The sequence below is a fragment of the Cervus canadensis genome, chromosome 1 (genome assembly GCF_019320065.1).
Source record: "Cervus canadensis isolate Bull #8, Minnesota chromosome 1, ASM1932006v1, whole genome shotgun sequence".
NCBI classification, from domain to species: Eukaryota; Metazoa; Chordata; class Mammalia; order Artiodactyla; family Cervidae; genus Cervus; species Cervus canadensis.
Genome location: NC_057386.1, coordinates 7,456,048 through 7,479,490, shown reverse-complemented (window position 1 = coordinate 7,479,490; position 23,443 = coordinate 7,456,048). Strand labels below are relative to the sequence as shown.

Below are 23,443 nucleotides of genomic sequence, written 5' to 3'. Positions count from 1 at the left end.
TCGGCCTTCCCACGAAGACGGCAAGTGAGCTGTAACTGTTGTGCCAGCTGCGGGACAAAACACCGCTAGAGAACCTTCTCTGATGAGGGTGGCAACACGCATCAAGATGAAACCCAGCCGCAAATCCCCGACACACCCAAGATGGCCACCTGTCGGGTCCCCCGTCCCTGAGTTCCACGAGGGCGCACTTCCGCCTGCCACTCCCAACATGGCGGCAAGCGCGACCCGGGGAGGGGCCACGGGCGGAAGTGGGTGTGACAGGGACGGGAGCCGAGAGGGCCATCTGAAGGGAGACACTGGGCTGTGGGAGCCACACGCAGGGAGGGTCGAAGTCATGATCCCCCCGCAGGAGGCGTCCGCTCGGCGGCGGGAGATCGAGGACAAGCTGAAACAGGTCGGGCTGGGGAGGTGGGGGAGGAGGTGAGGGAAGGGGCCGAGATCCGGGCCGGGCGTCTACTCAGGGAGGTAGCAGGAGTGGAAGGGGGCCGGGTACCAGGAAATCGGGTCGGGGCGAGGCTGTGGAGCCGGGATGCGGTGGTCTCTAGCTTCTGGTGATGTCCTCCCCTCCCCCCCCCACCCCCCCGCAGGAGGAGGAGACGCTGTCCTTCATCCGAGACAGCCTGGAGAAGAGCGACCAGCTCACCAAGAACATGGTGAGTAACCCCTCAGCTGGGAGGGCCTCCAGACGCTGGAGCGAGAACACTGCGACTCAGTGGTTTTGGTACCTAAAGCCTGAGGGTTCTAGTCTGGGTGGTGATGGGTGGTAACGTCTGGGTTTCTCTAGCAACAGTGTTACACTTCTCTTACACTCTTCCCCTCGCCCGCCCCTTCTCTGAGGATGCTGCAGCCCTCCACTGGCCTGGACTTTCTGCTTTCTGCCTAAGTTCTCCATTCTAATCTCTCTCCTTCCGCAAACATTTAGTGAGACTTACTTAAGTGGGCTGGGTACTGTCCATGCGTCACCCTCAATTCAAGTGTGGGTATCACCGGTGGGGTTACCACTTCTGAGATTACTGAGGGCAGGAGACTCAGCTGTCACTCTGGGGAGCTGGAGGGGTAAAATGAGCCAGAAATCAAACAGATGTGGAATCTAGTCCTTGCCCCTCCACTTATTTGTGTGTGGCTCCTGACAGGTAACTCTGAGCCTCAGTTACCTCCTCTGCTAAAATAGACGATGCCAATCTCCAATGTAGCTGTGAAGGTCATGGAAGCTAATGCATGGAAATGCCTCTTGCACAGTATCTGGTATACAATAGGTACTCAATAAATATGAACTTCCTTTCTTATTCCTAAAAGAGACTGGAAAACCCAAACTGAGTAGCAGATAGAAATGTGGGTATGTATTCAGTAACACAGTCCTCAAGTGCTAGTCCTTACTTAATGAGATTTAGCCTTAGAGAGAGGGGGTTTGAAGGTACCAGGAATGCATTTGAGGCTACTCTGTATGAAACGAGTTCCTGTGTAGTCTAGGAAAGCATCAGAGAGAACAGAAATTGAAATCTGGCTTTAAGGGGTGGAAGGGAAGCTATCCTGAGGTGATTTTCTAAGGAGTTAATGTAATGCTTGCCTTACCTTCAAATCAAACTTCAGCCAATTTATTTGGGCCACCTCTGATGTATCAAGATGTGGTAGGTCCTGGGGATACAGTGGGGAATAGGTATACCTTGTCCCTCTCCTCTTGGAGCCTACTGTCTAGAAAACCAGAGAAAAGGTAGCAAATGCTGAAGACCTGGCAGGTGGCAGAAGCAGTGCTGGGACAACCCTGAGGCCTGAGAGCAGGGGGCTTCCCCCCGCAGGTGTCTATCCTGTCATCCTTTGAGAGTCGCCTTATGAAGCTGGAGAACTCCATCATCCCTGTGCACAAGCAGACGGAGAACCTGCAGCGGCTGCAGGAGAATGTCGAGAAGACCCTGTCCTGCCTGGATCACGTCATCAGCTACTATCACGTGGCCAGTGACACTGAGAAGATCATCAGGGAGGGGTGAGCTTGGGCCAGAGGGTCACATTCCTAACGCCTCTTGGACCAGTGGGCTTTGGAAGAGGGGGTAGAATATATATGAGCCTGGAGTCCCCTGTGTTAATTCTGTTCTCCCATTTCCAAATACCATTCCCTTAGTCCTTCCTCTTCATCTTCCATCTGCCCAGGCTAATATGGCTCTTCTCCTTTCCAGGCCCACAGGTAGGCTAGAGGAGTACCTGGGAAGCATGGCCAAGGTTCAGAAGGCTGTGGAGTATTTCCAGGACAATAGTCCAGACAGCCCAGAGCTCAACAAAGTGGTAAGGGGCCAGCAGAGTGACGTGTGAGGTTGGGAGACACCAATCCCTGCCCGGGTCTCGTGAGTGACACCTGAAGCAGCTGAAAGATAATATAGTAGAATAAACAGAAGTATATAGTACTATGCACATACTACAGACATTAAAATCTCTGTTTCAGGAATTACAGGTATACATTTTGATTGCATTTTAATAATGTAACTAAATTATAAGTTGTTGTTTAGTTGCTGAGTTGTGTCTGACTCTTTTGCAACCCCATGGACTGTAGCCTGCCAGGCTCCTCTGTCCATGGAATTTCCCACGCAAGAATACTGGAGTGGGTTGCCATTTCCTTCTCCAGAGGATCTTCTCAAACCCAGAGATCTCCTGCATAGGCAGGCAGGTTCTTTTTTTTTTTTTTTTTTTAACCTTTTAATTAATTTTTTTCATTTGTGTTTATTAGTTGGAGGCTAATTACTTTACAATATTGTAGTGGTTTTTGCGATACATTGACATGAATCAGCCATGGATTTACATGTATTCCCCATCCTGATCCCCCCTCCCACCTCCCTCCCCACCCCATCCCTCTGGGTCTTCCCAGTGCACCAGCCCTGAGCACTTGTCTCATGCATCCAACCTGGGCTGGTGATCTGTAAAAATATGGAACTCTTCACGAATTTGCATGTCATCCTTGTGCAGGGGCCATGCTAATCTTCTCGGTATCGTTGCAATTTTAGTACATGTGCTGCCGAAGCGAGCACCGGGCAGGTTCTTTAACACTGAGCCACCAGAGAACACACATTACAAGTTACCTATGAAATATACATTTAACATTTGATTTTTTATAAATGCATGGTTTTTTTTTTTATTGTAGTGAAAAATGCATAATATAAAACATACCATTTTTAACCACCTTTAAGGGAACAGTTCAGTGACATTCATGTTGTTGTATAACCATTGCCACCTGGCTACACAGAAGACTGACAGGATCAGTACATTGTCATGCCAGTAACCCAGAGGGGACACACCAGTATAACCAGTATACTGCAACCCATCAGTGGGCAGCCTGGACTCAGAGATTGGAATGTCAGGGGTTGGAGAACTTTGTTCTTGAGGGTCTCTACCAAGTTCAGATCACAGAGTGATGAGCTCTGTGCTAGAACTTGGGCATGGGAGTGGGCTAGAGAAGGAGAAGACAAAAAATCTATAACTCCGGGTTTACCCTAGAGGACTTACTTTTCAAGTAAGCAGAAACACTCCAACTCCTCTATTTTAAAGCATCTTTATTGAGATATAGTTCACATACCAACAAAATTTTACCCATTTAAAGTATAAAACTTAGTAGTTTTAGTAATCAGTAATTTAGTAATTTTAATAATCACTGAGTCATGCAACATCCCTGGAATAAATTTCATAACATATTCATCCCCTGTAAAAAGAAACATATTGGCAGTCACTCTTCTTCCCTCACCTCCGCCATTCACCCTGCCACTAGTACTCACTCATCTGTTTTCTTTGTACATTTGTGTATTCTGGACTTCTGTAAATGGAATCACACAGTATGTGACCTTTTGAATCTAGCTTCTCTCAAATAGTCTGTTTACAAGGTTCATCTGTGTGGTAACATGTGTCAGCACTTTGTTCCACTGTGGGGCAGAATAGTATTGCATTCTTTGGATCTACCACAGTTTGTTTGTCCATCCATCACTTGATGATCACTCCACTTTTTGGTGGTTATGAACAGAGTTGCTATGAACGCTTGTGTACATACTTTTGTGTGGGCATGTTTTTGATTCTCTTATCTGCTCTGAATACCTGTCACTTATCAGATACATGATTTGCAAATATTTCCTCTCGTTCTATGGATTGTCTTTTCACTTTTTTTTGGGGGGGGGAGGGCAGTGCTCACAACATGGCATGCAGGATCTCAATTCCTTGGCCAGGGATTGAACCCTCACCTCCCTCAGTGGAAGTATGGAGTCTTAAGCCTTGGACAGTCTGGGAAGACCCCTCTTTTCGCTTTTTTGATGGCATCATTTTCAGCACAAAAGTTTTTGACATACAATTTAACTATGTATTTTTTCTTTTGCAAACGCTTTTCTAACAACATAAATTAATGGTGGAATGAGAAAATAATCAGCTGATGTCTGTAAGCACCTACTTCTTGTAAAACTCTGGGTTTCACCTGCAAGCATACATTTTAAGAGAACACAAGGGAAAGAAATAATCAGGGAAGGCTCCCGAGCGTTTCTTCTCTGGGAAAAAGGAAGTGAAGGCGGAGGAGGCGCGAGCCCCAGAAGCAGGAAGGGAAAGGAAGGGTATGGGGAGGCGAGGGCTGGCTGAGTGCTGGAGCGGCTGAGGACCCTCATCTTTCCCTCCTTGCCTCCCTTCGCCCCACAGAAGCTGCTATTTGAGCGGGGGAAGGAGTCGCTGGAGTCCGAGTTCCGCAGCCTGATGACCCGGCACAGCAAGGTGGTGTCCCCAGTGCTCATCCTGGATCTGATCGGTGGTGAGGAGGACCTGGAGCTCCAGGAGGAGGTGCCCCTGGAGCACCTGCCCGAGAGCGTGCTGCACGACGTGGTCCGCATCTCCCGCTGGCTGGTGGAGTACGGCCGCAACCAAGGTGAGGCGGTCCGGGCGCTGGCGGCAGGCCAGAGGGAGTGGGCCTCCCCTTGGTTTAATCCACTTGCATGTCTTTGATAAGGAGTTTAGTAGGAAGCAGTGTGAGCCGTAAATCCCTAGCGTATGTGTCAAATTGTGAATCTAGCAAATCCAAGCGTTTCTTTATATACCTTCCTTTCCTGTTTCTTTCCTTTTTTTTTTTTTTTCAATTAATTATACAAATTTCAAATGGCACAGAAAGGTTTAGGTGAAAAACAGAAGTTCACCTGCCCACTTCCCTGATGCCTACAGCATAACCCAAAGATGAATACTGTTAAGGTTATTTACACCCTTCCAAAAAAAACCTTTGTTTGTATGTGAGAGAGAGAGTAAATATGTGGCTGTCTCCCCCTCATTCCCAGGCGGAAGGAAGCACGCTAAACACTCTCCAAAAATTGTTTTCTGGTTTTTGTTTTTAACTTAGTGACATGCCTTGAGAGCATTCCATATCAGTACATGTATATCTGCTTCATTCTTTTTGACAGCTGCGTAATATTCTGTGGTGTGTTGGTCCCATCATTTCTTTGACCTGTTCCAGGAATTTTTTAAAAAACTCCTGAGTTAAGCAAAAATTTAGAAAAACTGATGAATATTCAGTTTTAAGCTACTTAGTCCTCCACATTCTTCTTCCCTTTGGTAATGCATACACGTACCAAGCTGTCAGTGTGCCTTATCACTGTCCCCCTCCTTCTCGAGGACTGGGTCTCAGGGCTGCCTGTACCAACCACACAGGCTTGTCTGTGGCTCACGAACTGCACTCTGGGAGCCGAGGGGTTGGCAGGAGCGATCCAGGGTCTCCCTTGGGATAAGGGAGGCCAGTGGATGCCTCCAGACCCCTCTGCCTCCTTCAGCCAGAGCCTCTGTACTTTGGTCCATTTTTAATGCTGGTGACACATTGGTTCAGAGCTACCATGGCATCTGTATCTTTTTTCCTCACTCATTTGAACTTTTTTTATTTTCTAATTTTCCAGTGTTGATAAAGTGCCAGAGTGAACATGCTTGTCCTGCTTGCTCTTCTTATTTAGGAAGTACTTTGGGTTATTTTCTCAAAGGTACAGTTATCAGGTAGAGCTGTCTGAACAGATCTGTAACCTTGCCATCTTATGTTCCTCTCCGGGCAGATGGGGCCAGTGGACTGACCGGTGGACAATCCTCCAGCTTTTTGTTCTTCCTTAACTTCATTTATCTTAGCTATTTGACTGGGCTATCATGATCCTCTAGTTTTTTAAAATTTTCACTTCATTCACAGCTAAAGAATGATCTGTTTTTTTCATTTACTGACATTTATTGTCTCTTTACTGCCTATACATTGCTCACATCCTTTGCATGCTCAGTCACTGAAGTCATGTACAACTCTTTGCAACCCCATGGACTTTACCTCACCAGGCCCCTCTGTCCATGGGATTATCTAGGCAGGAATACTGGAGTAGGCTGCCATTTCCATCTCCAGGGAGGACTTCCTGATTCAGGGATCAAACCCCGGTCTCCCACATTACAGGAAGATCCTTTACTGACTGAGCCACCAGGGAAGCCCAAGAATACTGGAGTAGCCTATCCCTTCTCCAGGGGATCTTCCTGACCCAGAAATCACATCCTTTGACCTCTTACGAAGTTGAAGCTGGGTGTTAAGTTTGTATTTTTTTTAATCTAAAAAAAATTTCCCTGGAGAAGGAAATGGCAACCCACTCCAGTATTCTTGCCTAGAGAACCCCATGGACAAAAGGGCCTGGGGGTCTATGACCCATGGGGTCACAACTTAGTGACTACACCACAACAACCATAACAACAAACACACAATCAGGCAGATTATGATTCAGGGAAATACCTTTTCATGAAAACGTGGCATAAAATGGAGAATGAAGAGACCTAGCAATGTGGAATGTAGAGTTTTGTAAGAAATTAAAATGTGAGTATAGAATAATAGTTGTTAATATTCAAACAATAAAGTCCATGGCTAAAGGGGAAAAAAAAAAAATTTAACCAGGAATTCCCTAGCAGTCCGGTGTGTTAGGACTCTGCTTTCACTTCTGGGGGCCTGGGTTCAATCCCTGGTCTGGGAACTAAGATCCCACAAGCCTCGAGGTGTCGCCAAAAATGAACAAATAAAATAAAAAATAAAAAAACCTTACTTTCAAAGGGAGCTCTCTGGCGGTCCAGTGGTTAGGACCCTGCTTCCACTGTAGGGAGCACGAATTCCATCCTTGGTCAGGGAACCAAGAACCACATGCTGGGTGGCACAGCAGAAAAAAAAAAAACAACAACAGAAAACAAAACTCACAGCTAACTAACTGTTGGTTCTGTTGGGGGATAGTTTCCCTCATAAGACTTTGCCTGATTTGGGACGAGGACGCATTGGGGGCTGCTAGGAAGAGGTTCACAGGTAGCAATAGCAGGTACCCACTGCTGCCCTGAGGAGCTGTGTCCGGAGGGGAGAGGGAGGGTCAGGGACCTCATCTGTCTCCCGTCTCCCCTCAGATTTCATGAACGTCTACTACCAGATCCGCTCTAGCCAGCTGGACCGCTCCATCAAAGGCCTGAAGGAGCATTTCCGGAAGAGCAGTTCTTCCTCCGGGGTCCCCTACTCCCCCGCCATCCCCAACAAGAGGAAAGACACACCCACCAAGAAGCCAGTCAAGCGGCCAGGTGAGCCCCCACCCGGCCCACCTCAGAACCATCCAGAGGGCCACATGGGACCTGGGTTGCCCAGGCCCCCCCTGGGGTGAGCAGCGTCGGCCCCTCTAGAGCTTGTCCTCACAGTACCCCTGACTGTAGGTACACGGGACAGAAGCAGGTGTCTGCCCACCCAGCAAGGCCTGGTCCAGGGAGCTCCTTTCTCGCGAGTCTGGGGGCTGCCTAAGTGTCCTTGGAGCGGAGGGTCTCAGGCCTGGAGAGGTGGGCTGATGGGCGTGCGGGGGCAGCCACTCGCTGGGCGCCCTGGGCCTCCCTCCGTCATCTTGTGGAAAGGCCAGGCCTGCCGCCACCACCAAAACCGTGGAATGGGCCACGGGCAGGCACGGCGGCCTTTACCTTCCAGGAAGCCCAGACCGCTTGACGTGCGTGACACGTAGTTAAAAAGTGGAGAGGGGAGAGTGTACTCTTTCATCCATCCAGAAAAAAAAAAAAAAACCCAGGCCATCCTCGCTGAAGGACACAATCGGGCTTTTGGGTTCTGCTCGAAGCTCATGTCCAGCCGTGGGGAGTCGGGGGAGGGTCGCTGAGGTGCGAGAGGCCTGGGCTGCGGGTGTCCTGGGCGAACAGCTCACTGTCTGGCCTTCTTCCCGGCATCGTGTGCCCCGTAGTCTGTGCTCTAGGTAAACAGTGTCCCCGTGTGTCATCTTCCGCCTGGCAAGCCTGGCTGTGTCTAGCTGCTGAGAGGTGTTGCCCCTGAGAGCCTGGGGTCTTCCGGGGTGAGGGACCGCTGCAGACCCCAGGGAGAGAGAGAGCATGAGCGAGGCCAGGGTCTGCTCCCGCCTCGGCCCACCCAGTCCAGCTGCTGTTGCCGGCACATGCCCCGAGGCACGGTGGGACCGTCCTTCGTGACAGCGCTTTCCTTCCTTGCCCCTCAGAGAGCAGGGTTGCCTGTTCACGGTAGCCCTGAAAACCCACTCCTCCTCAGGCCTTTGTTCAGGGTTTGGAGATGCGGCAGAGAAGAGGCTGCCCGCAGGCAGGGTACCAGTGGGCAGGGCATGAGGGAAGCCGGGGGCCCTTCCCCTCCAGCGTGGATGTCCTGACCGCCCCCCGGGAGAACCGACTGCAAACTCTGCTAAGGCTGCCTGCGTGGCCACAGCTGCCCGCCACACGGGCCTGTCTGTCTCTCTGCCTCGGCTTAGTGAAGCTGTGGGGCTCCTCGGGCCTCGGCAGGCCTGCGCTCTCCTCCCCTCTCTTTCTTCTCCGACGGGCACCCCAGGACCCGGACTGCATCCAGGAGCACTGCTGGCCCTGTAGGGGAACTCCCACTGGACCTAAAGCAGCCTTGGCTTCGAGCCTCCCGAGAGGACGACCGTAGCTGTGAGGGTCCCTCTGGTTTCCGTGGGGTTTCAAGAGTTGTCAGGAGCTGGGGGTGGGGGGGCTCAGAACTGATGTCGGAAACTAGGGAGGCAGCCCCCTGGGACGTGATTCCCAGCTCTTGAGGAGCGAAGCTGGGAGGCGCAGTGGGTAATGAGACACCGACCTCGGCATTGTCCGAGGTTACTTGGGCACCTGATGGGCTTGGCGGCTGCCAGATCAATGTCCCCAGCCCACATCCACACAGACATGCTGGCGAGGCTCCTGAAGGCCGCGCAGGCCCATCTGTTCCCTCTCGGCTGTGGGGTCAGGAAACCGATTGGTTCATTAGTGGGGCCGCTTACTGCAGACGGAGAACGCGGCGAGACAGATGCTGAACCGGAGCCTCAGACTCGTGTGTTAGTAGCTAATTGTGGTTGGTGCGCATAGAGAGAAATGTCCCACCTCCCCCAGCCTTTTGGGGAGCTGCCAGGACCCAAGCAGCCTCACTGTGTTCAGAGATGCCGGGGTGGGGGAGCATCCAGGAGTCCCCAGGGGAGAGGGACCCGAGTTACCCTCACGGGTGCCTCCCCTGCCCCCAGCTTTGTTAACGAGGCAGTTGCACAGATCTGTTTTGAATGCTGTTTTATTTCCCCCCACGTGTTCTGCCCTGAGCTGTCTCGCTCCCGTAGAGGCAGCTGACCCGAGAGGCTGTGGGCACCGCAGCGTTGTTTTCATTGTTCTCACGTGTGATACTAACTGTTGGTTTTTTCCCCCCATGCCAAGAGCATGCCCCTTTTCCTGCGGCTCTCCCCCTCCAGCTCTCTGTGTGGTGGCCTCTGTTAACTTCTCCTTGGCTTTTGAGCCATTCCCAAGAGCTCTGATGGTTCGGGTCCCTCCCCTGGTGTATGGGCCACTCTGCCTCTGGATCTCCAAGCCTCCCACTGCTGTCCCTGGAAGCCCAGTCCCATTTCACCACCTCCTGGGCTTCCTGCTTCCGGTGGGCTACTGTTTGGCCGCTTCTGGCACTGAGCATGCCCGGAGAACTCGGCCTGCCCTTTGGAGAGGAACCGAGGGCCTCGAGGTGCCCCAGGATCTCCCTTTCTGGGTTCGAGAGCTCCATGACTTGCTCCTCTGTCCCAGGGCCTATAATCTAAGTGCCACTCAGTACTGTTGTTTTTTTTTAAATTTTTGGCTTCTCCTGGTGGGTCTTTGCCCATCTCATCTCCTTCACCCGCTGCACTTCCTCAAATGAATGCAGACCCAGAACCATGAGGGTCACTGGGAGAACCAGGAGCTCCCCTGGGGGAACAAAACATCTCCTCCGGCAGGGCCTCTAGCGGTCCCGGGAGGGGCCCACTGGGAGCGATGGCCACCGGGTGTGCTCACTGCTGGGGGTGGGCGCGGGCCTGGGGGAAGGGGCCGGTGGAGGGCTGCTGCTGTTTTCTCTTGCTCATTTCCTAGGTCTTCTTGTCTCCTCTCTGTGTGGCTCTGGTGACAGGGACGATCCGTAAGGCTCAGAACCTTCTGAAACAATATTCCCAGCATGGTCTAGATGGGAAAAAGGGGGGCTCTAACCTCATTCCTCTGGAAGGTAATCACCCCGTGTTCCTCTCTAGTTCCCTCCTCCTTACCGTGTGTCCACTCCCGTGGCAGGGCAGAGCCTCCACCCGCCCCCCGAGGGCCTCTGGCGCAAGCCTGAGAGGGGCGGGGGGCAGGGGGGTAACTGAGGTCCCTAGGGCCGCCGACCCCGCTGGCTGGCTCGGGAGCTGCCTTTGTGGTCTCGGCCCAGTCCTGTCTGGCTGACAAGGCTCTGCCCCACCCCCGGAGGCTTCCCGCCCCCTCCCCATCCTGTCTCTGTCTTTCTTGTCTCCTGTATGAACTCTGAGACAGAAAGTTCTCTGTCATGGGCAGCCCTTTCACGCTCAGACCAGCAGTGGCAAGACCAAGCCGGCTGCCCTCTGCCACCCCCCGCCTTCAGAAAGGGGACCATGTGCTGTGGGAGATGGGCAGCCTGTGTCCCCCCTGTCTCCCATCAGAGGGGGACAGCCCTGCCCCGGTGGACCAGGTCCGCCTTCAAAAGAATGACCCTGGGGGACAAAAGGAGCCTGTCCCCATTCATTGGGCAGTGACATTTCTCTAACTGGACCTCTCCTCAAATACGGTGAGACACAGCTCCTGGGGCTGAGCATCAGACTTTCTGCGGCTGCCGGAAACTCTTCAGAAACCCTCTGTGGTCCTCACAGCTTTCTCAGCCTCCGGGTTTGGGGAAACCGGCTCCCAAGGGTGGTCCAGGCACTGCAAGTCAGGCTTGAAACGGCTGTTCCCGAGTTGGTCTGAGGCAGAGGAGGAGCTCAGAGCCCTCTCCAGTACCCCCCACTACACCCCATCTCATATCCCCCCATGGAGATTGAGGGCTTCTTCTCAGCAACCCCCCCCCGCAACCCGAGAGGCAGCCGCCCCACCCCTGGATAAACGCTGCTTGTGTTTGCGGCCGACGTCTCGCTAGGTCACGAGCATGATTTCCGAGTTAAGCACCTGTCCGAGGCCCTGAACGACAAGGCCGGGCCGTTGGCTGGTGAGTACCGCAGCCCAGCCCGCGGGCCGCCGCCGCCACACTCCCGGCCACCCCCTGGAGGGCCCGCTCCCGCTGCCCAGCTGGCCTCCGCTCCGAGGACGAGCCAGGCCTACTCGCCTCTCTCTGTCTCCCCGGTCTCTCCCTTTCTCGGGCACTAAATCTCCCTGCCTCTCTCCAGACGGGAGTGCAGGCTGGGCTCTCGGGTCCTGGGCCGAGGGCAGAAGCTGCAGGCGGCCCCCTTGGAGGGTAGCGAGCACCCGCACCTGACTCCAGCAGCAGCTCCAAGGCTCTGACCCCCTCAGAGCCCGTCCCTTGGCACGTAGCATCCGGTCACCCGCAGACACCACTGCCCCAGCCTCCAGTACCGTGGAGAGACCCCCCGCTCCTCCAGGGGCAGCTGACAACCAAGCAACCCTCCCTCTGGGGCTCACGTGGCCTGCTCTCCAACTTTGATTCCATGTCAGCTAGCCTCAGAGACCAGGGCCCACCGCCTTTTCATACATTCCAGAAGGCCTGGCCAGGCCGGTGTCTGCCTTCAGAGGCCCAGCATCTTCTGAGATGGCGCCCGCCTCCTTGGGGTGGACATTGCCACTTGCCCATCCCTGGGTATCATCTCCCCAGTACAGTTCAGAATCCCCCGTTCTGGGGTCAGACGTGTCTTCTCATAGGAAGTCGACTGAAGGGTCTTCTTGTCCTTGAATCCATCTCCCCAACACCTCCTGTACCTGACACTCTGGGACGGTAATACTGCCCACAGCAGAGCAGAAAATGAAGCTCAGACAAAGGCTGGACTCAGCCCCTGTTTTTCCCCCTCCAACCCTGGCGGCTCTGCTGGAGTCCTCTCAGCTTTCTGCCAGCAGTCTCCCCATCTGCTGCCAGTCTGGCTGCAGCCAAGGAGCTGGAGAGATTCGCGGCCCGCATCCCAGCAGGGAGAGGGGCTACCCCAAACCAGTAGCTCAGGGGCCCTACTGTCCCCCCAGGGAGAGACGACATGCTGGACGTGGAAACCGATGCCTACATTCACTGCGTCAGTGCCTTTGTCAAGCTGGCCCAGAGCGAGTACCAGCTGCTGACGGACGTCATCCCTGAGCACCATCAGAAAAAGACCTTCGACTCTTTGATACAGGTCTGGCCCCGCCCCGCCCCGACCGGACGCCCCGAGTGAGAGCTATCCCTGCAGAAGCTTGAGTCTGGGCCAGGTTCATAGCCCTTAACTCCAACCACTGCCTCCACCCCGATCCTGGGGCCTCTGAACTGGGTGGTGTGTCCTGATTGGAGGTACACTGCCCCCATCACCCTTCCAGGTGCCCTCACCGGCTGTGGGAGCCGGCTGGCTGCCCCTCCCCTGAGCCCTGCCCCTGCCCCCCTCTCTCAGGACGCTCTGGACGGGCTCATGCTCGAAGGCGAGAACATTGTGGTGGCTGCCCGCAAGGCCATCATCCGACACGACTTCTCGGCTGTGCTCACCGTCTTCCCCATTCTGCGGCACCTCAAGCAGACCAAGCCTGAGTTTGACCAGGTGCTCCAGGTACGTGGGGGCAGGGGAACCCTTGGGGACGCTGCCTAGCAGGGCCTCCCAGAAGAACTGCATTCTTGGCCTCAGCCTTTGCTCAGAGGGGGAGCAGCGGCAGCTTCCCCGGAGCCCTGGGTGGGAGGTGCTCTCGGGGGAGTGAGAAGAGACAGTCCCCAGGGCGGGGGCTGGGAAGGCACAGGGCTCTGGAATCCTGTGCAGCCACGTGGCTACATCCGCAGGGCACGGCCGCCAGCACCAAGAACAAGCTGCCCAGCCTCATCACCTCCATGGAGACCGTGGGAGCCAAAGCGCTGGAGGACTTCGCCGACAACATCAAGGTGCCCCTCCTCTGTCCACGCCACCCAGGCCGGCTGGCGGGGCTGTGGGCAGGGCCACTGGGGACCGGGCTCAGGAACTGCTTCTGAGAGCAGGCCTCCAAGCGGGGCGGGCCTGCCCTGCAGGGAAGCCGGCCGGCCATGCTGCCAGTCGCCTGTCAGTACCCACGGGCCTCCCTTTCTTTCCCAGGGGGCCCACGGGCCTCCGTTTCTTTCCCAGGGGCTCCAGAGGCCCCACCGGAGGCATCAAGCTCCTGTAGGTCCGTCTTGTTCGCTTTTGTGCCCGTTGGGGTGTCCTGACACCTGTCTGCCAGGAGGTGGCGCTGTGGGCCCACAGGCTGGGGCCTGCTTAGGCGCTGTTTCAGGGACTCAGGCTGTCTCTCCCACAGAACGACCCAGACAAGGAATACAACATGCCCAAGGACGGCACCGTGCACGAGCTCACGAGCAACGTAGGTGCTGCCGGGGGCTCCTGGGGTGCGGATGGCAGGTGGGCTGGGAGGTGCTGCGTGCCCCTGCAGACAGGGCGTTTCCCCAGAGGCCAGACCCACAGGGTGAAGCAGGAAGCTTGCTGACACCCGTTTCACCAGGCAGCCGCCTGCCCTCACCTGTCCTGGAACGGTCAGAGGGGATGCACCGTGGGGGCTGATCCAGCCTTTGGGTCCTGCCCTTGACCTACTTGGCCCCGCTTTCTCCCCACGCAGGCCATCCTCTTCCTGCAGCAGCTCCTGGACTTCCAGGAGACAGCGGGTGCCATGCTGGCCTCCCAAGGTACTTGACATCTGCCAGCGGGGACCCCCCCACCCCATTCCTCCCTCCGGGCTGGAGACTTGGGGTTAGCCCCCCAGGGGGCAGTGGCCCTCTCTGGAAGAGGAGATTCCCCTCGCCCTGGGGGTTGGAAAGGAGATGTGACCTGTGGCGGGACCCCGCCTCCCAAGCCTCTTGGGCCATCAGACCCAGCATCAGGAGAGCGGGGGTCTGACCACCTGCCCTGGCCTCCGTCCCCTCCCGGCTCCCTCTGCTGTCCTCGCCCTGGAGCGCAGAGCCCACTTGTCTGAAAGTGTCTTTCCTGCCCTGCTGCCCCCTCCTTCTGCATTTCCCCACCTCCTCTTGTGTTGCCTGTCCTCCTACCTGGTCTCACATGGCTGAGCCTTTGAGCGGGCTTGGCTGGCATCTCAGGGCCAGCCTGGTATCTTCCGTGATGGGGTTGGGAAGTCAGCACGTGGGGAGGCGCGCGCTGAGACCAGCCCTGGGCCTTCCCGTACCCCGCATCCGGGGGGCAGCCTCTGGCCTGTCATTCTCCCGATGTCCACTTTCCAGTGTGTCCCTAACCTGCAGGGGTCCAGCCTGGGCTGTCCTGCTGTCTCTGTCCCGGCGTTGAGGGGCGTGGGCTGCTTGGCTCGGGTGTGGTGGCCGTCTCTAACCTGTTTTGCACTTTGCATCTTTCTCCCTCCTTTGTCTCCCCCCTTCCCCTCTGTGCGCACTGCCTCTCACTGCGTAGTTCTTGGGGACACATACAATATTCCTTTAGACCCCCGAGGTAAGCAGCAGGGCTTGGCAGCCCCATCCTCCCCCTCTGAAGCCCCGTGGGTGAGGTTCCCTGGGGACAGAGGCCCCTGGACAGGCTCAGGGCCCCAGTCGGAGCGGGGTCAGAGGGGCACGGTTCCTTCAGGGTGCTCCTGACCCTCTCAGCTCCCTGACCACCAGTTTCTGTCTCTGGGCTTCTGCAGACAGCATCCTGCTGTGCCCAGCACCCTGACTACACCCTTTGGGCTGGTCCAGCACCTCCCTGTCCCCTTCTTCCACTCCCCACCTCCTTGGCTGCCTGCTCTCTGTGGGTAGGACACCTCTGGTCTAGTAGAGGAGGTTATGGGCAGTAGGGGAGAAGGTGGAGAGGCAATCAGGAGCCTATTCTAAAACTCTGCTGCTAACAAATTGGATACGTGGGCCTTGTAGGTACCATCCAGCATGGGTCAGGGACAGGGGCTGTCCCACGCCCATCCTGCCCATCTTTCTGCTGGTCCTTGGGGGTCAGCTCATTAACCCCACCACCCAAGACCATGGAAGGGCCTCCCTGGATTCCAGGAAGAGTCCTGGGAAGCTCTCCCCTCGGTTGGAAGGGAGCCCCGTAGCACAGGATATACATAGCTCTGTCCGAGGAAGCCTCGGGCCCCTCCCAGGGTTTCCCCAGCTGCTCCCCGGGCCGAAGGGAGGCCAGAGAGGGTCTTGGCCGCTGCCACCGCTGCGGTAACAGGACTTCTCCTCTCACAGAGACCAGTTCCTCCGCCACCAGCTACAGCTCTGAGTTCAGCAAGCGTCTGCTGAGCACCTACATCTGTGAGTGCTCCCCACCGGCCAGTAGCCCCGGCGCCCGCCCTCCCTGCCTTTTCCCTCCCTTTTCCTCTGTGTGTGCTCCTGCTAGTCCTGGTCCTACTCCTGAGGGCCCCCCACCCCACCCCGACCTTTAGAATTGCAACCTAGCCTCTGGTTGGGGGGCTGTGGGTGCTGGGCCAAGGGCTCCCAAGTCTGGCAGAGTCTTGGGTCCGGGAGGGACAAGGCTCGACAAGTGAGAGTTGGCTTGCGGATCAGACTGCCATGGTTGGTAGGTGACCACATCCTTCCCTGTGCAGGTAAAGTCCTGGGCAACCTGCAGTTGAACCTGCTGAGCAAGTCCAAGGTGTATGAGGACCCGGCTCTGAGCGCCATCTTCCTGCACAACAACTACAACTACATCCTCAAGGCCCTGGAGAAGTACGTGGCCACGGGGGCTGCTCTGCGGCTCTCACCTGCCTCTGCCCGGCCTCCTGGGGATGGCCGTGCCCCCTGGTGTCCCGGTGGGGAGGGCACCCCTTTACTCTTGGTGGGCCCAAGGCCCAGGGAGGTGGGAGGCAGGCCCCGCCGGCAGCCTGTTGGACCTCCTCTCTCCTCTCCCCGCTGCTCCCACCCCAGGTCCGAGCTGATCCAGCTGGTGGCTGTGACCCAGAAGACTGCTGAGCGCTCCTACCGGGAGCACATAGAGCAACAGATCCAGACCTACCAGCGCAGGTGGGGAACCCCCCCCCCCGACCCCGACCCCCGACCTGTGTATCCACCACTCACGTTCCTTCCCAGAGCCTGGGGACGCCGGCCCGGTCAGAGTGGCATCAATGTTAGGGAACTGCTGCCCCATGGACCCCAATCCTCTGCTTTTTAATCACATTTGTGGGGGGGTGGGAAGCCCCCTCCCACTCCCTACTCCTTGGTGGGGAGGGGCGCTTTGCCAGCCTGTTGAAGGGTCGTCTGCCAAGGGTGATGGCTCAGAATGGTTGACTGTCAGAGATGTGGGTAACATCTTGGCCAAGCAAAGAGCAAGGTCGCAAGGGCCCTTGGACTTGGCTGAGCCTCGCTCTCCGGGGCTGTCTCTGGTCCTCTCCTCCTGTTTCCTAGTTTGTGTGTCTCTTTCCCTTTGGGTGTTTCTTCCCTGTGACTGTATCTCCTTCTTCCTTCCTGTTTATCTGTTCTCTGCGCCTCCTTTGTCATCTGCTTCTCCATCTTAATTGGCCGTGATACCGACGTGAAGTGCAGTTGGTAGTGCTTGATCAATTTATTGAGTGCTCTGTTTCCTGTCCTTAATTTTAAAAGCGAGCAGCTTGAACATTTTTATTCCCAAGGTGGGGAAAAAAAATCTCAGCTGTGTTCTGCTTAGTTTTGACCCGGACTGATCCTTGCCCTCACCACCTATCCCAGTAGATCAAGAGATTTTTTAAAAACAAAACCATCCAGCCCCAGGAAAGGGAGCAGGCGCCTGAGGCTGTCCATTTTCTGCCCTGTGCTTCCCTCCCTGCCTGGCAGTTGGTTAAAGGTGACTGACTACATTGCCGAGAAGAATCTACCTGTGGTCCAACCTGGAGTCAAGGTGGGCTGAAGGCCTGGGCTGGGATGGGGAGGGATGGCTAGTGCTTTGTGTTGTCTCTCTGGGAAAAAAAATAAACAGCCAGGATGAGAAAGCAAGGATGCCTGTGGCCCCGAGGGCAGAAGGGAAGGAGGCTGGGTGTGGGTGTCGGGGGAAGGAGCCAGGGGCAGGGCGCCTCTGCTCTGAGCTCCACTTTGTCTGCCATCTCCCCTCACCCCCCAGCTTCGGGACAAGGAGCGGCAGATGATCAAGGAGCGTTTTAAGGTAAGTCAGGATCTTCTCCCCTCTGTCAATTGATGCCGCTCCTGTAGCAACACAGACCCAAACATTTGTCTCTGGGTCACTGCTATTTCCCCCTGTTTGGTGGCCAGGGTTTCAACGATGGCCTTGAGGAGTTGTGCAAGATCCAGAAGGCCTGGGCGATTCCCGACACGGAGCAGAGGGACAAGATCCGCCAAGCCCAGAAGAGCATCGTTAAGGAGGCCTACGGGGCCTTTCTAAGCAGGTGAGCTCTCCACCTCTGCCTTCCCAGCCCCACGCGCCCCCTCTGCCCCAGCCAGACCTCTGGGCTCTTTTCCTTGAGAAAACATGGAGAAAGGGTGGTGGGTTCGGGTGGCAGACCCAGTGCCCATGGCTTTGGTGTGGGGCCAGACCAAAACATGACTGAGGGGCACCCCGTTAGGAGGGCCTTAGGCTGAGGCAGAGCTGGGGAGGGGCTCGGACTGCCCCCGCTGACCTCAGCGCCTGGGCAGGTATGGCAGCGTGCCCTTCACCAAGAACCCGGAGAAGTACATCAAGTACCGCGTGGAGCAGGTGGGGGACATGATCGATCGCCTCTTTGACACCTCGGCCTGAGCGGCCGCTGCCCCTGCCTGGCTCTGCCAGAGCAGCTGTGTCACTGGACAGATAAACAGGTGTGGACTTGCCTCTGGGCCGGGTGAGTGTGGCGTCCTTTGCGACAGGGGCCTTTCTCTGCCACCCGGCCAGGGGCCCCGCCCCCAAGTCCTGGTCTGCCCTTCCTCTCGCAGCCCCCATTCCCTACCCAGGCAGCGCTCTCCCAGGACTTTGGGGTTCCTCCACACCTTGGGGTTCATGACCCTGACCACAGCCTGCAGCAGCCATGGGATGGCTTCAAGAAGAGAAGGACAGAGAAGGGAGACGGAGGTCTGTGCCCACAGCTGCCTCACGGGACGGGAGGAGGAGGGCTGCTGAGTAGCCCTGCCTCGGGCCAGCTCGGGACTGGGGTGGAGAACGCCCTTCAGCCCAGGCCTGAGGGTCGGGCTCAGAGGAGCAGGCCACACCACAGCCCCAGGCCCTGCAGAAAAGCAAGGGGGTTGACCTGCTCTCAGACTCAGCGCAGAAAATGCCTGCCCCATCCCCACAGTCCTGCCGCCTGGGGGGTTCTGCCCCCGAGGTGAGTCCCGGTGTCTGGAGTAGAAGTGCTCTCCCTGCCCTCTGAGCACTTGGCCGGAATTCACAGAAGGGGTCCTGACCATCCCGGGCCTGTCTCTGGGGCTCCAGTGCTCCTGGCCCGGGGCCAAGCAGCAGCGGTTGCAGGAGCAGTTAGGTGGTGTGTGGGGACGGGGTGACCAGCAGACAGTGGTGAGACGGTCTGGAGCAGAGCAGGGCTCGGGGACGTGAGATGGGGCCCCACCTACTCCAACAAGAGTGAACAGCTGAGTGCAATGAAGCCAGACTCCAGAGGCGCCCTTGCCCTGGGCTGATGTGTTTATTCCACACTCCTTGCTTATGTGCTAACAGGAAGGAGAGGTCGGGGTGGCCTGGGGTCCTCCAGGCTGAGGGGAGAGAGTCCACTTCCCTCCCCCTCCAGAGGCCCCGTCACAGCCCTCGCCCCCCACGTCTGCAGCCCCGGACCCTGCCTGTTACAGCCTGGGCTGCCCGCCATGGGGTGCAGCCGCTCCAGGGGCTGGGTCGGACTTGCACGTCGCCCACATCCAGAGCACAATGAAGATGAACTGGCTACACGCCACCCCCACCACATACACCTGGAAGAAGATGTGGTCAGCAGCCTCAGCCCAGCTCCTCCTGGACCCCTTCCCTGCTCCGGGGGCTTCTGTGTGGACAGGAAGAGTAAAAGAAGACATACTGCACGCTCTGCATGTGCACAAGGGTGAACCCCAGAGAGTGCTAGTCTGTGTCCCCCTGCATCAGAGTCACAGCTAATGAACATTCGGGTCTGGCCCCTTCTAGATCATTGTGAGTTGAAGAAATGCCCTCTGAGACAGGCTGTACAAGGCACAGGGTTATCCTGTGCTAAGTCACTTCAGTCGTGTCTGACTCTGTGTGACCCCACGGACTGTATCCCACCAGGCTCCTCTGTCCATGGGATTCTCCAGGCAGGAATACTGGAGTGGGTTGCCATGCCCTCCTTCCCGACCCAGGGATGGAACTCACGTCTCATGTTTCCTGCATTGGCAGGCGGGCTCTATACCCCTAGTGCCACCTGGGAAGCCCAGGGAGTCTGAAGTCACTGGGCCTTAGGGAGGCTGATTCTGCTCCCTGGTCCACACCTGCTGCTTCCAAGCGCAGCCACGGTGGAGTCCGGTCAGCGGAGCCGGCAGAGATGGGTGCAGGAACCTCTAAAGAGCCCGGTGACCTGCAGCCCCAGTCTGCCAGCTCTGCCCCTAGGCCTGCGCCTCCACCCACCAGGAAGGGGCCCCAGCCCTGCCCACCTTCAGGGTTAGGCCCTGGCTTCCCATGGTCTTGCTGCTCCCCATTCAGCACTGGATTGCAGCTGTCCTCTGCCCTGAGGTTGCCCCGGGCCAGGAGCCCGGCCAATAGCACAGTCTCGGTGGTGCTGACAAAGAGCAGCAGCAGCAGGACGGTGAAGTAGTAAACTGGAGAGGGGGTGGAAAAGAGAGGTCAGGAGCCAGGCCTGGCCTCGCGGGCCCCGGGACCTGAGCAGAGGCCCCGGGCCGAGCGAGGGCAGGGGCCTTACCTAGCAGCGGGTTGCAGGAGGAGGAGCTGGGCAGGGCCTGCATCATGGAGGAGTGGAAGACAAGGTAGCTCAGAAGCAGGGTCACCTTGTAGGCGATGCGCTCAGTCTGGAGGGGCAGCAGCCCCCCACACAGGTCAGCCAACAGCAGCGCCTCCCCGGGGACCAGGAGCGTTAAGATGGCCTTTAGCGCTGTGTTCTGCAGGCGCAACTGGAAGGAAGACAGGGCGTTCCCGGGGTGGGGATAGAACAGTGAGCTCATGGCCTCTGGCTGTGCATCCCCAACACCCTCCTCGGCCCTCGGTAGCCACCTCCCAACTCACCGTCACCTGGAAGCAGGGTACCAGCTGCTGGGATGGGATTTGGATTTTCAGATCCTGAACCATGAACTCCCTCTTGACACTCACAATCTCGTTCACCGCGTGGACTTGGAACTCCAGCTCCGTCACTGAAGCGGGAGGGGTGAGAATGGTGAACTCAGAAAGAAATACCCTGTGCCTCCATGTCTCTTGGGAGTAGGGGCAGGGATGGACTGGAGCCCGGGGATGATGGAGCCCTCAGATGGTTGCTGGGGGCAGACTTGGAAGCTGGTCTGTCCAAGGGCTTTCCAAACTGATTTTGCAATACCCCAAGTTTTCTCCACTTAGAGGAAGGGCCATCTCAGAGTCCTAAAATGAATTTTCATTGTAAAAATAAACGCACTTTGCACCACTTCACAGAGGGGCAGGGGACATGGTCACATACTCACTCACCGGTATATCATCTCACACCTGAAATACTCGGATTCATGGGGTGGCAGCTGTGGTATTTCCCAGAGGGGAGGGATGGAAGGGAAGGTGGGACTACGCTGCCGAGATGAACATCACCTGCTGAGTTTGTGGGATATTCAGTGGGTGGCTCCACCTTCAGGATGTTTCCAGGAGCGAGGCTGCAGCAGCCTGCGGCTCTGGGCTGGACACAAATGTGCAGTTTGGCCCTGGCTGCTGGGAGCTGTTGCTTTGGGGGTGAGGGAAGAAGATGAGGGGCCCACAACCTACAGCAGGGGAGGACCGGGAGATGCGGCCGCTATTCCAGTGGGAAGTATGGAGTGAAAGAAGCGTGCCCAGGCCCCCTAAGCCGGGGGGTGGATGGGTGTGAACACAGGCCCGGTCCCCCAGGTCAGGCGTTAGCTGGGGGCCAGAGGCTTCCCCTCCCCTCTCCCCTCATCCCCCAGCTCCGTCCTGTCAGCACCAGTGCTGCTGAAAGCGAAGAAGCTGAGGTGGCAGTCGCTCTGGTCCCTGGGGAAGTGGAAGAGCTCAAAGTCGCAGTTGGTCTCCGTGGTGAGGGCCAGGTGGAACTCGATGCGGCCGTCCCTGTCTACTCGGGCCTGCGGGTTCTTGTCCTGCCAGTTCACCCAGAGGCTGCAGAGGGACGGGCACCCCCTCAGAAGGGGGAGGAGGGGGGACCCCAGCATGTTCCCAGCTGCCATCCACTGCCCTTGGGGTTCTAGAAGGTAGGGCCCCACAGGGCCCGGGAGTCGTGCCAGTGGTCCGGCGGGGCCACCAGGAGGGGGCTGTTCAGTAAGAGGACCTCCCAGCTCCAAAGGAGTAATAGCGAAGACTGCGCCTGGCCCGTGCTGGGGAAAACACCCCCCGCCTCACTTACGCCTCCCGAACAGTGAGTCTCGGCATCCAGAGCACGTCCCAGGGCAGCGTGACTGTGTTCTGCTGGTGCCCAGTTGAGTTCAAGGCCAGGCGTGTGTCCAGCCAGGACTGGGGACACAAGGATGCTACTAAGGCTCCCTCTCTCCGTGTATATGTGCCCCTGGGCTTAGCAGGTTGACAAAGGCCAGTACTTCCGTGCTGGACGCACAGGGGTCTCTCCCTTCCTCAGCCCCCCCACCATGGATGCTCACCAGCCGAAGCAGCAACGTGGAGGACACTGTGTACCGGAGGATGTCCTAGGGGGGGAGGGGGGAGCAGTGTGTCACCTCGGGGGTGGGCGCCATGTGGCAAGAAGGCAGGAGACCCGGGCGTTCACTAGGCTGAGTCCTGTTCCATCTCCAGCTCAGTACTTGGGGGCCCCCGGGTCCTCAGGACACTCACCACGTTAAACACGTTGGACACGAACACATGCACATCCACCACCAGGGGCTTGCTTCCGTTGCTCGGAATCTGGATGGGATCCGGAACCTCCTGGGGCGAGTTGAGGTTGGAGAAGGATGGCCAGTCTGAAGGATGGAGGTCGAGGTCACCCTGTGCCTTGGGACCCAAATCCCAAAGCTCAAGGCCTTATGCTATCTACCTACCAAACGCTGGTGCGCTAAAGCCCTGCTGATGAGCCAAAGGCTGAGTGGTTCCCAGCCCGAGGAAGGCGAGATGGAGCAGGAGCCGCAGGGCCATCATGAGAGGCTACGCGGAGGGGCTGGATGGAGCAGCAGCGCCTAGGCTACAAGCTCTATTTCAGTCACTTCTCTGGGGGACTGGGCAGTCGGTTGGAGGCAGTTGTTCTGTGCAACGACCCTGGAGCCTCGGACTCGGCACACCTGCACCCCAGGTTCCGCAAACACCCAAAGACAAAGCTCAGGACCCAGCCCTGCCCAGCTTGCATCTGCCCAGGCTTCCAGGTCCCTGCTCCATTTCCACCACCTGGAACCAGTGTTCACATTCAAGACGCCAAGCAGATGAGGCAAGCATGGGGCCCCTGCCTAAACACACACACACCTTTCCCTGACAAGGTCCTGCCAATCTGGGCAGGTGCAGCCTGGGTTTCCACAGCAGGCACCTGCCTGGCTAAGTACCCAAACCCTTACCACAGTGCTCTGTGTCCAACCATGTGAAGGTGGCACACCCTTGAGGGTTTCCCTGCCTCTCCTCAAACAACTCATTTCATGTAAAAGGCCTTGGCTCAAGGACTCCAGAAGTGGGGCAAACCTGGGGACAGGTAGAGGCTAGCTTCTGACCAAAGCCCCTGGGGTATTTCTGTTTCCCGCGGGATTCTCAGGCTGCCCCAGGCCAGCAGTGCCTTAGAAACGCCACTGTGCACCCTGGAGCAGGACCAATCGCTGTGGGGGTGACTTTCCTAACCTAAGGATAAACCTGCCTCGGAGACCAGGTCCCAGACAGCTGCAAGGAGGGAAGGAAACTCAAGGGCTGAAGGTGGTTAGGTTGGCGTGACTCCATAGGGCCTCAGAGAGCTGGCAACAGGCGAGGACCCGCCACACGCCTGTACACAAACGCTAATGAGAACACATAGTGTCCAAGTCTGCCAAGCCTGTCATCAGCTGACTTGT

At 56.9% G+C, this 23,443-nt stretch overlaps 2 protein-coding genes and 1 non-coding gene across 7 annotated transcripts; 1 reads left to right on the top strand and 2 right to left on the bottom strand.

Moving 5' to 3' along the window:
• Positions 1-218: 218 nt before the first annotated feature.
• EXOC7 (exocyst complex component 7) lies at positions 219-20,888 on the top strand. 5 transcript variants are annotated; one of them, XR_006268160.1, is made up of 21 exons: positions 258-394; positions 588-653; positions 1,797-1,981; positions 2,172-2,277; positions 4,654-4,876; positions 7,390-7,557; positions 10,400-10,492; positions 11,408-11,476; positions 12,457-12,602; positions 12,852-13,004; positions 13,229-13,327; positions 13,714-13,776; positions 14,029-14,095; positions 15,596-15,661; positions 15,955-16,075; positions 16,274-16,369; positions 17,156-17,219; positions 17,439-17,480; positions 17,588-17,721; positions 17,969-18,130; positions 18,978-20,888. XR_006268160.1 is itself a non-coding variant. In XM_043461397.1 (20 exons), exons 1-20 carry the CDS (start codon positions 335-337, stop codon positions 18,069-18,071), a joined length of 2,124 nt encoding a protein of 707 aa, XP_043317332.1. In that variant the 5' UTR covers positions 219-334; the 3' UTR covers positions 18,072-18,148. The 5 variants fall into 5 exon arrangements, 4 of the variants coding, with proteins under 4 accessions (XP_043317332.1, XP_043317352.1, XP_043317345.1 ...); XM_043461397.1 differs by lacking the exon at positions 18,978-20,888 and having other exon boundaries at positions 219-394; positions 17,969-18,148; XM_043461417.1 differs by lacking the exons at positions 10,400-10,492; positions 18,978-20,888 and having other exon boundaries at positions 17,969-18,148.
• LOC122425038 lies at positions 2,908-3,014 on the bottom strand. Its single transcript, XR_006264661.1, has one exon. It is a non-coding gene; the product is annotated as a U6 spliceosomal RNA (small nuclear RNA).
• ZACN (zinc activated ion channel) lies at positions 18,144-22,553 on the bottom strand. Its single transcript, XM_043461440.1, has 9 exons — positions 22,460-22,553; positions 22,257-22,381; positions 22,067-22,111; positions 21,817-21,923; positions 21,403-21,572; positions 20,496-20,620; positions 20,176-20,383; positions 19,910-20,074; positions 18,144-19,290 (listed from the first exon to the last, which is right to left on the bottom strand). Exons 1-9 carry the CDS (start codon positions 22,551-22,553, stop codon positions 19,100-19,102), a joined length of 1,230 nt encoding a protein of 409 aa, XP_043317375.1. The 3' UTR covers positions 18,144-19,099.
• Between the last annotated feature and the right edge of the window lie 890 nt (positions 22,554-23,443).